Source organism: Chinchilla lanigera, unplaced genomic scaffold (genome assembly GCF_000276665.1).
Source record: "Chinchilla lanigera isolate Chin_1 unplaced genomic scaffold, ChiLan1.0 scaffold00058, whole genome shotgun sequence".
NCBI lineage: Eukaryota > Metazoa > Chordata > Mammalia > Rodentia > Chinchillidae > Chinchilla > Chinchilla lanigera.
In genome coordinates this window covers 9,762,928-9,777,979 of record NW_004955459.1, presented here as the reverse complement: position 1 = coordinate 9,777,979, position 15,052 = coordinate 9,762,928, and the positions used below count along the sequence as shown (strand labels likewise).

The following is a 15,052-nucleotide window of genomic DNA, read 5'->3' as shown; positions in this document are numbered from 1 at the left end:
CCGGGCATGGTGGCGCACGCCTGTAATCCCAGCACTTGGGAGGCTGAGGCAGGAGGATCGTTGCGAGTTTGAGACCAGCCTGGGCTACAAAGTGAGCTCAGGACCAGTTTGAACTGCATAGTGAGACCCTGTCTCACACACAAAAAAAGAAAACCAGACTTTGAGTCCTCCTTGTACAGTACTCATCATTTACTAAATAATACTCGTCAAAGTAAGACAGTGCCTGAGGAATCTTACGTAGGACCAGGTAAGATTATTTATTAAATATTTGTTGCTCAGGGTTATGAGTTGTGCTGGATAACTAGCTATTCAGAGGAGAGCTTGTGTCCTCAAGTTGCTTACAATAAAGGAGACAGAGATGTTAGTGAATAATTATAACCTGATTAGTGAAGCAATAAAATATTTTCAAGGTTCAGTGGAATATGATGATGGGAATGACTGACATTTTGGATACCGAACAATGTTTTTTGAGAGATTGATAGGGTTGGGTTAAATGAGTAAGTAGGGTTTCACTGGCATGAAGTCTTTTAGAAATCTTGGCTAACAGGGTTGGTCTTACCTAAGCAGCTGCAGTGAGACTGGATAACAAGATGTTAAAGGAGTAATACCTAGAAGACACCCTGGAACGTGTGATGGAACCAGGTGTTGTTATGTGTGAGTGTTGTATAAACTGGAAAGCTATCTAAAATTTTAGTTATTTCCTTGGGATTAATTTAGTTATGCAGGAGTATATATTGTAAAATACGTGTGATAATCAATTTATAGATACAGTACTTATGTTTTAATATGGTAGTACGTTTATCTTAAAATTAGTTTTACAGTTTTTTAAAATCAGATTTGTAAGTGCGTACAGTTGAAAAGATCATCTAATTTGGTAGTTTCTTTTTAAAAAGCGCTGTTCTGAATTCCACTGTTCCTCTCTCAGGCAACTCCTTTCATATTTTAATAGACATGTTTTTAATTGCTATGTTTTGATTTTTAATTCTAGGAATTATTTGAACTGTTAGAGACCAAGTCATATAGTATAATGTGATTATTTTTCCTTTTCTGCACAATTTATTTTTCCTGGAGTTAAGTCATTGTCTTTTTAAATTTTATATTTTGGCTTAGTATATGTACTTATTCTTAAACTCTGTTAATTGCACAAATGAAATACATTAGTTAGCAAGGCAATTTTGTTTCTATGATGTTTCTATTGAGTGTTTTTCCAACCTATATTTGGTGTTTTCACGTATAGCATGCTATATTTTTAAAATTATTAGTACCTGTTTAACTATTTTGCTTTATTCTTAAAAGCCTTCAAAACTTTAAGTTGAAATAACCAGTTTTTAAAAAATAAACTTATAAAAATTTACTTATTTGTTGTAATATAGCATGATGTGTGAAATATGTATAAAAAGTTGGCGGCTGGGTGGCTGAGGCAGGAAGATTGTGAGTTGGAGCTCAGCTTGGGCAGTCTAGAATTTAGCCAGATTCTAGGTTCAATCCTTGGTACCACACCAAAAAAAGAAAAAAGTAGTCAGTCAGTTTTAATTATTTTCCAATTTAATATTCATAGAACTTTACTAAATAATAGTATTTAACAACAAATTGTGGAGAGTCTGTTCCTGATGTTATCCTGTTCTGTCTATTTTAGAGAGACAAAATGTTGAGCTTTCTCCGAAGAACTCTGGGGCGCCGCTCCATGCGTAAACATGCTGAGAAAGAACGACTCCGAGAGGCACAACGAGCTGCCACACACATTCCTGCAGCTGGAGATTCTAAGTCCATAATCACATGTCGGGTGTCCCTTCTGGATGGTACTGATGTTAGTGTGGACTTGCCGGTATGTAGGTCTTGCCGAGCTGCAAATTCTGTATGAGATTACTGTCTTTATTTGAGTTGTCTATTGATGATAATTTGCTGGGGGAATTAGTATGAATTGGACACTGTAATATTCAGGTACATAGATTGGGTAACTTTAGACCAAAAGTACCTAGAATAATAGCTTATCTCTCTGGAACTATTGCATTTACTTGAAACAAATGCGAAGGCAGATATTGGTATGAATTAAACCCATATGTGTTTATGTGTGTTCTTAAAGGTGGGAGTACGTAGTATAATCTAGTGGGTCCCTCACAATCCTAGTTTAGCAGTTACTAAAGCAATGAGAATCTTTCAGAACCATAATGATTTGTGTATACTGTAATACTTTCTCTTCCTTTTATTTTTCTGTATTTTTCAGAACTCCTCTTACTTTCCCTAAATCAAGATACTTCCTCTATAGTTTGGTGTGCTTGAAAAAAATTTAAATGAAGTGAGAGAAAAGATTTTTTTCATACCACTCAGATTTGATTGTTTGTCCCTTTGCTGCTAAAGTAGTGCATTGTAGATTTTTTCATAACACTATAGTCTTTATTTCAGAACAGGATATTTTAATTATTTGTGCATCTTGAGTAGGTTTTTCTTTTTTTGGTTACAAATGCATAATCATAAAATCACAGTGTGAAGTAATTCAATATGTTTGAAAGGGGGTTACTTTATTTCTTAGAGACCTTTTTAGAAGGTAGGAGAAGAAAGCATTCGAATTTCTGAGCTGTTTACCGGTACCAAATCTCTAATGTCTATGTTCTGTACTGAGACTTAGTATAAATTGTAAGATTTGACAAGAGCTTCATTGGACATTCCTTGATACCCTCTCCCTGACAAACTCTTACTAGTACCGATTCATTTACCTAAAATTCAACTTAAGAATCTCTTTGGGTAAGATGAGAGCCTAGATCAGTGATGGCAAACATTTTAGATCTTTTAATGATATCAGGTAGCTGACTGTAGCATGTTTGCTATAGGTTTACTAATAACACTGGTCTAGATGTTGCTGAAATACATAGTTGAATAAGCTCTGGAGGGCCTTAGACCCAAAATGAGAATTTAAGAAATTGGTTGGTTTGTTTAAAAGAATATTCTGAATGTACTAGTTATGTACATTATACATTTTAAAATATTGGAATATAAAATTAATCAAAGATTCATGATTTCTTAAAGTGTTTTGAACTTGTATGTGTTTGTTATCTTTGTACATTGGACTGCACAGTTTTGGGGCTTTTGATCTGTAAAACATTAAGACATCTGAGTTTTTTTCCTGGGTTTATAAGACATTCCAACATGAGATACTTTGTGAAGATAGTTTTCCTGTTTATTATTTGATAAGAATTTTAAGAGTTTTGTGTACTATCATATTGAAATGTCATTAGCTATGTAATGAAAAACCTGACAGTGCTATGTGAGAGCTTGGAAAATAGTTTTTTATTAATGTTTTTTATTTGTTTGTTTGTACTAGGAATTGAATTCAGGACCTTGCACTTGCAAGGCAGGCGCTTGTGCCCCTGAACTATATCCCTGGCTTTACTAACGTTTAAAGTATGGAGTCTTAGGGTGACTTAGAATGGACTCTTGGAGTTTAAAGAATGAATAGACTCAAACTAGGAGAATTTGCAAAGAAACTTTTTGAAAAGGCGGGGTTGTGTAGAAGAGAAATATCAGTAGGCTTTAAGTTGGTGGGACAAATGCATAGTTACTGATTTAAAATGGTTTCCTAAACTTGGTTTGGTTAGCAGAGTGTGTGTGATGCTTGATCAAATCCAGAAATGCTGGCTGGCCTATTAAGGAGACGGTTAAGCTATTACTAATAGGAAACTATAGGCCAGAGGATTTTTTTCTTAAACAACAACAAAATGTTTTTTCTTTTTCTGATTTAATTTTCATTCATTCCCAGTATGATACTCTGGAATGTTTAGCGATTTTGGAAATTGAATGAAGCACCCATACTCATTGCCCGTGAGAATTAGGTTCACTAGTGATTATAGCTAGCCAGCCTTGGAACTAAGATGCTTGGTTGGGTATTATGTAAGGGATTATCTATGATTAGAGTAATTTAAACGATCTGTAGACTTCAAATAAATAAATTAGTATATACCAGTAGTAATAGTCTTTTTTTGTGTGTGTGGTGGTACTGGGGATTGAATCTAGAGCTTCTCAAATTTAAATTTTTATTTTGATATAGGAGTCTCACTAAGTTGTCAGGGTTAGGCTTAACTTGAGATCGTCCTGTCTCGTCTCCTAAATAGCTAGGATTATAGGAATATGCTACCACACCTAATATTGGTCATTCCATATTACTGTTCTTTCCTCTCAAATTGGGGAAAGGATTTAAATACCTGCTACTCTCCCTTCTCCTCTCCTCTACTTGCCCCTTGCTGTCTTTTCTTTTCCCTTCCTTTCCCTTCTCTCACTAATACAGTGAAAATGCCTTTTAGTAAATGACAGAGGTATCAGGGAGAAATTTCTCTTTGATTTTTAAACTTTGTCTTTGAAAATGCTATTGTAAACTCTTTGGATTGATTTGAGAGCTAAGTATTCCTTATTAAATAGCCTGTTGTGTAAAATTCTACACCTTCTAAGTTTTAGATTAATAGAAAACACTTGATTAACCAAAAGATTTTATATATATATATATATATGTACACACACACACTTTACTACTAGAGACTTCAAATTTATAGCCCATGTGTAGTTAAACTTGCAAATACAAGTAGTCTATCCCACAAACCATTCTCACTTCTCTGAAATTTTAGTTACGGATGGTCATCATGATCCAGAAACGTTAAATGGAATATTTCAGAAGCAATTTGCAACTCTTAGTAGAATCATATAATTGTATTGTTCTCTCTTACCTGGTTTTCAAATGAAATGAATTTAAAGACTTAAAATTGTTAGGGTAGCAGTATACTCTAAATTGATGGCAGGTTCAATGCAGTCCTTACCAGAATCCCAACTAACCTGTTTGTAGAAATTGACATGCTGATTCTAAAATTCTCATGGAATTGCAAGGGACCCAGAATAGTCAAAACAAAATTGAAAAAGAAGGTAGGGTAGTTTTTATTTCCCAATTTTAGGACTTACAACAAAGCAACAATAATCAAGATGGTGCATAGCTGGCACAAAGATAGACACAAATCAGTGAAACAGTAGAAAATTCGTAACTTATATATGTGTGGTCAGTTAATTTTTAAAAAGGTACCAAGACCATTCAATGGGGGAAAGAATAAATTTTTTCAACTAAGGCTACTGAATATCCATATGTAAAAGAATGAAGTTGGGCGTTTACCTCATAGTATGTGTGAAAAATTAAAATATATCAGTGACATAAACATACTGCTAAAGCTATGATATCCTTAGACAAAAACATAGGGATAAATCTGCATTTACCATAGATTCATCAGTGGTTTCTTAGCTCTGCTACCAAAAGCATAACAAAAGAAAAGAGAATAATTGGACTTCATAAAAGTAAAACCTTTTGCCATTTAAGGGTGGTAGAGCAAGAGGAAAGGAAGAGTAAAGCAAGAGGAAAAGGAGAGGAGAAGGGAGAGTAGCAGGTATTTAAATCCTTTCCCCAATTAGAAAGGAAAGGAGAACAGGAATACGAAATGACCAATATTAGGTGTGGTAGCATATTCCTGTAATCCTAGCTATTTAGGAGACTGAAGCAGGACGATCTCAAGTTGAGGCCAGCCTTGACAACTTAGTGAGACTCCTGTATCAAAATAAAAATTAAATTTGAGAAGCTCTAGATTCGATCCCCAGTACCACCACACACACAAAAAAGACCATTACTACTGGTATATACTAATTTATTTATTTGAAGTACCAAAGGAACAGGCAAGGGACTATGTAGGGTACCTAAGGCCACACCTCCACGACCCACCCAGACACATCAAGGAGAGTGCTGTACTAATCTGGTAGGAGTGTCTCAATCCGTAAAAGTTGATGCATCAGGTTTAACAGTCACAGATGGCCATAAACAGATGAAGAATCAAAATGTGTTATATTCTTTTAATGAGGTTTTATTTACTCATAAAAGATATGAAGTGTCGACACATGTTATGAATGAATTTTGAAAACATTTGCTAGTGAAAGGAAGCCAAAAAAACCACATTTTTCCTTTTGGCTTTTTAAAAATTTTTTTACTTTTACTAGTACGTGTTTGCAGTCCATAATAGTTACATTCATCACAATAAATTGATACATTTACTTAATACGTCTTCTTTTTCCCTTTTTCCCCTTCTTCCCATGTTGATTCCATTCTTGTGAAAGTCGAAAACAAGTAAACCTGCCAGAAAAAAGAGATTAGTGGTTACTTGGGGCAAGTGCATAATGCCTGACAGAAATAATACAGGGTAATTGCTGTAACATATTAACTTTGGTGATGGTTGTACATATCTGAATATACTGTAATCCATTAAATTGTATATTTTCATGGGTGGATGTTTTGTGAATTATATTTCAGTAAAGCTCTTTATCAAAAAGAGAATGCTGCAATTTTTGTGTTTGTGTTTCATTCCACTACAAGTTTTTTAAGGCAAGAAACGTAAAAAAAATGACATATAGGTTTAATTTAGAGGGAGCATATTTGATTTATTTGGGGGGGAAAGCAACCCTGCAGAATGCTACTGTAATGTGGCACAAAATGGTAAGGCTGCAGACTAGTATTGACAGTGAGATTGCAAAGAAAGGAATGCTTAGTACGTAGATGTGGGGACAAGAATAAAGGTTAGAAATGAGTAAAATATAGTTTAATCCTGGTGGGATCATGCCAATTTTATGGAAGATTATAAGAGAATATTTAGCTGTCGTGATGAGAGGGATTAAAAAATGCAAAAAAGACCTTTGGTAGGGGTAGTGCCTTTGTTTTTTGTTTGTTTGTTTGTTTTTTTCCGGTACCAGGAATTGAACTCACGACCTTGTGCTTGCCAGGCAGGCGCTGTGCCGCTGAACTAAATCCCCAGCCCTGGGATAGTGTCTTTGGAAACTGGGTTTTAGAGGGTTAAAGGAATTATCAAAAATAGTTAATTTTTTGTATCTCACAGTTCTTGCAAGTAGTAGATGCTTTGAAAATATCAATGCGTTGTTTGAGGAAGTTCATGGCAGAAAAAAACGAAGGATTGCCATGATGGGAAGGAAGGAACAACAGCTAGAGAACAGCTGGGTAGTGAAGATCTAAGTTTGTTTTAATGGGTAGAAAAAGATATTCCTGAGGAAATGATTTTCTATACATAGGGAGAGATGCAAGGAGGAGCATTCTGGGAGCAATACCTTCTGCTGAGAAAGAAGGAAAGCTGATAAAAAGACAATTCCTTGATGGTCTCAGTCTTCATAAAAAGACTGAGAATGTGAAGTGAGGATTGGAGCTCTAAGAGGTGGTGACCAAAGACTTGCCATATCGGATGGACCTTTTTAACCATTGCTAAATCTGATAGACCATTTTACAACTCTGAACCTTTGCTTTTAAATTAACTAGAATTGCAGATATAAAAGTACAAAGGAAGGAGGATTAGGTCTGTGGGATTATTGAAGGACCACAGAGATGAGAGTTCATGAGAAGCCAAAGCATTAGTTAGAGGCAAAACGACTTTACTAAGTAAAAATAGATAAATTTTGCTAACACCAGAGTGAGGACTTAGTGGGGAAGTTATGAACATATAAAAATACTAGGGTGATGGGAAATAAGATTATAATAGTAGAAAACAGGGAAGACTTTTGTTTCGTGTCCTGCAATTTGTACTTCAGTCTGTAGATGATGAAAAATAATGAAAGGGTGTTAAAGAGCAGAGTGAATTTCTACTTTGCAATTTCAAAGAGATCAAGTTGGCAGCTTTTGCCACTTTATCTTATCTTGTCTGTCTCCAGTCTTTATTTCCTCCACCTCACCATAGGCTGTCAAAATTTCATCTCTCTTTTCATTGTTTTTACATGGGGTAGCAGAGCTGTTTCATTCCTCTATGTTCAGTTTCAAATACAGAATCCTCTGAAACTTTTAGTGCTTTCAGGCAGAACTAGCAGCTCACCTTCCTTTCTTTTGTATTTTGTTTGTACTGCAAAGATAGTACTTGCAGCACAACAGTGACTATGTCTCAACTGGTGTATAATTTCATTCTTAACTAAACCTTTTGATTGCTTGAGAGTAAAAGTTGTAATCATACGTATGTATGTAACTCTAGCATTTAATGCATTATTGATACCTGTCCAGTAATTGGTGAATTGAATGATACATTAAGTCAGAAATGTATTGCTATTAAATTCATGATGAAATTTAAAATTTTAAGAAAATAGAGACTCTAACCTTTAGGAACAGCATGCATACACTTTGAAGGCTGAGACAGGAGGATCACTGCAAGTTCAAGACCAGCCTGGGCTCCAAAGTGAGTTCAAGACCAGCCTGAACTGCCTAGTGAAACCCTGTCTCAAAAAGACCAAAACAAAAAGCCAAACCAAATCAGTAACACGTTTTGTTTCTTTCTTTTGTTTGTTTGAGAAAGGGTCTCGCTATGTAGTTTAGACTGGCCTTAAACTCACAATGTAACCCAGGCTGTCCTCAAACTCCTCAAACTCACGGTGATCCTCCTGCCTCAGCCTCCCCAGTGCTAGGATTAGAGGTGTGCACCACCACACCCAGCTTTATTTCTGAGTTAGAATCAGGAATATTTCTAAAGCCATCATACTATAGTTGTATTTATTTCTTGTCTGTGGCTGACTTTCCTGAAATGACATAGTTCTTTTTCTTGCAAACTGGACTCAATGAAAGTTTTTAAAATACTGTATTCATATCATTCCTAAAGGTCAAGTTAAGATATTTTGTGAGACTCTCTTTTGAGACATCAGATTTTTGGTTAGGTTGTGCATTATTAACTAGGGACCTGCAGCTGTCTTGTGTTCACTATTGGGTAGTTTGGAATTGCTTCTAGGAGGGGTCAGATTATGACCTTGAAAAGATTTTTGTTTGGAGGAGACAGCTGTCCAGTTGGCACAGGTCCACTCTCCTTAGAGCACAGCTGGCATTTAAGAACCTGGGGGAATGATGGTTTGGTTGAATAAGGAGGAGAGTCACTTTTTAAATTGTGCTTCTTGGTGGTCTTTTAAGCAAAAGTGGAGTGTTGATGGAATGTGAATTGAATCTAAAAGTGCACTGTAGAATTAAGATAATAGAATCTGTGAATTTGGTACCAGAAGAATGAATTCAGCAAACTTGTATAACTTCTTGCTATAGTTTAGAAATATCTTGTATTGCCTTTAGGTTGATGGCTGTCAGCAAAGTTGAACATACTTGCGACATTCTTTTAAAATTTATTAGCAGTGCTTTGTGGCATCCTAGTTACATTTGTTAGCAATGTGGGTTTTTTAAAAGCATGATTTCAAACCAGTAGTTCATCATTTCCAGTAATGACTGTCTCATTCCTTTTCATTGTGTTGATAAATGTGATCAGATAATTGTTTTATTTGTCTGTGTGGGTTTTTTTTTTTAAGTTTTGATGGTCTTTTGTAAATTTCTCTTGCATTATTGGCCTCTTTTTTGTTGTTATTCACTTCAATTTAGGTATAATGGATTGTTCCTGGAATATGAAGCACATGTATCTCCAGCTCCCTGTTGAAACACACACCCACCCACACACAGGCAGAGTTAAACACTGCCTAGGATGCATTTCCTGTAAATACATAGTTTACTCTTTCATTTCATTTGATTTTTCATCAGATTTCTTCTACTTGAAAAGGGCCTTCTTATTAGATATTCCCCATCCTTTATTCTTTCACTTTGTTTTTTATAATCTTTAACTAGCATAATTTATTATTTTCTTACTTTGCTAGAATTTAAGATGGGCTCTCTTATTTTATTTCCCTTTGTAGTTGCCTACAACAGTGCCTGGCACATAGTAAGTCCTCTGTTAATATTTGTTGAATAAGAAAAATTGGAAACATTTGAAGCAGATATTTAACTTTAATGGAGTCAAAGTTAATCCCTAAAGAAGTAAAGACCCTTGGCAAAGCCAAATTCTTTAGTAAGAATTTTTGTGTGCTTTGGCACAGGATAGTGAATTAGTACAGGTGGCAGGCCCCCTCTCAAGATTAATCCATAAAAACCTAAAAAAGAAATAGTGGGCTAGAAATATTGCTGCCTGATAGATTATTGCCTAGCATATCCAAAGCCATGGGTTCAATCCCTAGCAGCATGGTACCTGCTAAACCATAATATATAGAAAAATTATCCCCAGTTAAGGAGTGCTGGTACTGGTGTGTATGTGTAATGATAGCAGTTACAGTTGGGTTAGGTACTACTTGTACAGCTTAGGAGGGATAATTAGAGGAAAAGATAATTTTAGTATCGGTCTCAACCACCTGCCTTTACCGTCCATGGTTCTATTGATAATTAGTGTCTGTCCTGACAGAAGGATGTAATAGCAGTTACCCAGACAAGAGGATGCAGGTGTCCTCAAGAATAAATCATGATGGCACTGCATAAAATATTCTTACCTCTGGATTTCCTCATCTCTGAAATTCCATTGCCTAAATCCTCTACCCTTCTTCTACCTAACAAGAAAGGGGAGTGAATCCTTAATATCAGGGGTTTTATGAGTGGGTCGTGCTTTAACTGATTTTGTGGTTCTTGGGGCCCCTTTTGGTAGGACTCCCCTCAGCCTGTCCCTAATCTTCAGAGCTATTTGTAGCTGTTAGAAATGATGTTTATGCTCTGTCTTGTTGGATGTAATCCAAAGAAGATAACTCATATTCCCAAATGAATGTCACAAAATGAGATAAACGAGCGTAATCACCTCAGTAGTCAAAAGACAATAACCCACATCACAGGTAACACTAGAAGCAAAGGCAAATAAGAAGAAAAGCCTAAAGCATTTTCTAAAAGACACAGGAATTTTAACAATATGAAGAAACAGAAACTCAACAGGACCCAATGGAAATATTAAGTATGAAAAGTACAATGAAATAAAGAACATAGTTGATATGATGAAATAAGGATCAGTTAAAATCAAGGAGAAATTAGTGAGATGAAAGACCTAGGAACCCTTCCTATTGGAAAAAAGAAAAGACAAAATAGGAACCATAAAAGGAAAATTAAGAAATAAATGGAAGATTGAAAGAAGTACTTTTCTCCCTAGATCAGAAGCATGACAAGGATGCCTATATTGCCACTTTTCTATGTACTATTAAAGTTCTGGCAGAGAAATTATGCAGGAAAAAAAGGCATCCAAGTTGGAATTGGAAGAAAAGTAAAATTATTTCTGTCCAAGATGATATGATATTATGTAGAAACCCTAATGGTTTTCAAAAGAAGAAAACGTGTTGAGGGGCTGGGGATTTAGCTCAGCGGCACAGCGCCTGCCTGGCAAGCACAAGGTCGTGAGTTCGGTTCCTGGTACCGGAAAAAAACAAAAACAAAAACAAAAAAAAAAAGCGTGTTGACATTAATAAGTGGATTCAACAATATTCCAAGGTAAATCAAGAAACAAAAATGCAGTTGTGTTTCTATTCACAAGCAGTGAACAGTCTGTAAATGAAATTAAGGAAATAATTTCATTCACAGTAGCATCAAGGAGTAAAGTAGTTAGGAATAAACTGAACTAAGGAACCAAAAGACTTGTACTCTGAAAACCTCAGAGAAAGGAAATAATACCAAAATACATATATTTCCCATGTTAAATGGATTGAAAAACTTAACATTGTCAAGAAGCTAGTCCTGAAAGTGATTTGTAGATTGAAAGCAATTCCTATCAAAATTTTAATGGCATTTTTTGCAAAAATAAAAAAAGACATTCTAAAATTTGACTAAATTTCAAGAGACCCCAAAGTAGCCAAAACAATTTTGAAGAAGAATAAAATTGGAAGACTTAAATGTTTTGATATCGAAACTTAAATACAAAACTGTAATAATCAGTAGTAGTGTGGTACTAGCAGAAAGACCAACGAATCAAATGCAGTACAGAGCGTAGAAATGATTCCGTCCAGACAGAGTCAAATCATTTTCCACAAGGGTGCTGCTATGGATCTTGAATGTACCCCAAATGTCCATATGTTGAAAACTTGGTCCCCATCCTGTGGCACTGTTGAGAGGTAGTAGAACCTCTCCAGGTGAGGCCTTCTGGGAGGAAATTAGGTCACTAGGGCCATGCTCTTGAAGGGGGATATTGGAACCCTGGCCCCTTTCTGTCTCTTTCTTTGTGGTTGTCAGTGAGGTGAATGTCTTCTGCTCATGTGATTCTGCTGTAATGTACCTTGCTACAAACTCAAAAGCAAGGGGAGTAACTGATCATGGAGTGAAACCCCTGCAACTGTGAAGCAAAATAAACTTTTTCCTCCTTTGAAGTTGAGTATTTCAAGTATTTTGTTACAGCACTGGAAAGCTGACCAATAACAGCAATGGGGAAAAAATAATCTTTTCAGCAAACAGTTTAGGAAAACTGGGTAGCTGCAAAAATAACAAAAAAAGAAAGAAACTAATCCTGTACACAATTTGCAAAACTTAGCTCAAAAATAGATGAAAGATCTAACAAGCTGGGTGTGGTGGCACATGCCTGTAATCTCAGCAGTCAAGAGCCTGAGATAGGATCACTGTGAGTTAAAGGCTAACCTTGGCTATATAGTGAGTTCAATACCACCCTGAACTGTATAGTAAGAACCTGTCTCAAAAATAAAATACAAAAAAACAAAAAAACCCCCAAGAACTAGATAAAATATTAATGACATTAGATTTGGCAACAGTTTTGAGAAAACAGCACAAAAGCACAGGTAACACAGTATGTAGAAGTTCATCAAAATTAATATTGTACATACAATCTGTGCAGTGACACAAACCTGTAAACTCACTAGATGGAAGGCTAGGACAGGAGGAGTGCAAATTTGAGACTAGCCAGCCAGCTTACACTGTTTCAAAATGAAATTTAGAAAAAGGGATGGGGATATAGCACAGTGATAGAACACTTGCAAAAGTATATGCATTAAAAGGTACTCTTTTAGAGTAAAAAGGTAACCCTTGTCTAGGCTAAAATGTTTGCAAATCAAGAATATGATGAAAGATTAGTATCCCTGTAAAAAACGTGTATAGCTCAGTCACAAAGAAGTCAATAGGCAAAGAATTTAGACATTTAGTGTGAGGATATGCATATAAATGGTCAGTAAGCATATGAAATGATTTTAATTAATGACATTGTTAATCATTGGAGAAATACAAGTCAAAGGCACAATGAGACACCTATTATGATGACCATTATTGTTATTTGCCATGCCACAGATTGAACCCTGGGCCTTACCACTGAGCTACATTCCCATCCCTTTTTTATTTTGAGACATGGTCATACTACGTTGGCCCAGGTTGGCCTTGAACTTGTGATCCTCCTATCTCAGTCTCTTAGAGTATCACCATGACTGGCATTTATTTATGCATTAAGAAAAATAAGTGTTGGTGAGGGTATAGAAACATTGGAACTCTTGTGTGCTGTTGGGAATGCAAACTAGTGTAGAGCCTGAGGGTGTAGCTCAGTAGTAGAACGTGTGCTTAGCATTCACAAGGCCCTATGTTCAATCTCCAACACACACAGACATGCACAAACGCAGATAGAAAACTGGCAGGTCCTCAGAAGGTTAAACAGAATTGTCCTATGACCCAGAAGTTAATGAATGAACTAGAAGGGAAGTTGTAATAAGCTGGAGTGTCTGATTTATTGATCAGAGAGGTGATGTTCCAGGTAAAATCTAGAAGCAGTGTAAAACCCACGGGGAATTTAAACTTGGGAAATGGTCAAAAGCAAAATTCAGATTCAAGTTTGTCATCTCTTTTAACAATCCTTGTCATATTACGGAACCTTTCTTAACGTTTGTCACTGTTAGGATGGAGATACGTATGCCATAGTCATCAATATTATACAATTAAATGCTTTAAAAAGGTAGAATTGCCAGCACATTTAGGTAAGAAGCTTAAAATGACAAAAACAGAAAAGTGATTGAGGAAATACTTAGTCCCAAAATTTAAGAAGGATGACAGATCTCAGATTGAAATAAGGATGACAGATCTCAGATTGAAAAAGTTCACGTAGAATACCATATGAAGAAAAAAAAAAACCCACATCTGTACACAAAATAGTGAAACTTAATACTATCAGAAATAGAGAAAAGTTTAAATGTGAACAAATGACATAATGAAATTTAGGTTGAGATTATGCTTTGCAACAGTCTGGACAGCAAGAAGATAACAGTAAAAAATTTTTTAGTATTGGAGAGAATATTGGAGTAGAGGAACTGTTTTAGTCACTTTCTTGTCACTGAGCACAATACCTAACACCCACAACTTTAAGGAGAGGTTTATTTTGGCTTATAGTTTCAGAATTTTCAGTCTGTGGTCTTCAGGCTCCATCCAAGACAGAAATAACATGATGGAAGACCCTGCTAAGGAGGAATGCCACTCATGTCATTGAGGCTAGGAGAGAGAAGGGAGTCCCCAGGGGAGGGAGATTGACCCTCCCAGGTCACACTCCCAGGGAGCCACCTTCCAATAGTACTTTCCATTCTGAATTCATTTATGGCAGTGTTTCTGTGATCCAGTCACCTTCCAAAGACCCACCTTTGAGTGCGTGAGACTTTTTGGGATCCTTCTTGGTCTAAACCATAGCAGGGGAACTATGTCTGCAAAACATGATGGGGACTGGGTGGAGGGGAGACCTAAGGACAGTGAAAAGGCAGAGATTAATAATATAAAAATTTTTTCTTCATAGGAAGTACAAAGTTGTAATTCAGAATTATGTAAGTGGGAGACATATGGATAGTGTGTATATGAAAACTGAGTATACTAACAGTGCTTTTGCTTTATGGGTTTACATCTATTGCTAGTTAAATTATCAGAAATTTTAAAAAGTTAGTTCTTGGTTAATTTAAATTAGCAATAACATGCTCCTTATATGTTAACATAGGTGACATGCTTTCATGAAAAATATTTTCTAAAGTAGCAAAGAACTTAGAAGCATGGCATTGTGTTTTGCATATCTTTAATATTGGTTTAATACAGTGGGGGCGAACCAATGGCGTGTTTTTCTAAGATAAAAATGTTAATGTATGAGTTTTTTCTAAACTAAAACCTCAGTAGCGAAGTTTAATTGTAGTGTTGGCAATTTATGATAAATAAGTTGTTTTGGGTTAAGGTTTGGCACTCGGTTTCTAAAAAATGTACCATCACTGGTTT

The 15,052-nt window shown here is 35.8% G+C and overlaps 1 protein-coding gene across 3 annotated transcripts in view; it reads left to right on the top strand.

Moving 5' to 3' along the window:
- Epb41l5 (erythrocyte membrane protein band 4.1 like 5) overlaps positions 1-15,052 on the top strand; it is a 141,793-nt gene that overhangs the window by 5,739 nt on the left and 121,002 nt on the right. For all 3 annotated transcript variants that reach the window (XM_005397658.2, XM_005397654.2, XM_005397659.2), the window contains exon 2: positions 1,637-1,825. In XM_005397658.2, the coding sequence (XP_005397715.1) occupies positions 1,646-1,825 (180 nt within the window). In that variant the 5' untranslated portion in view covers positions 1,637-1,645. The remainder of the gene's footprint in view (positions 1-1,636; positions 1,826-15,052) is intronic.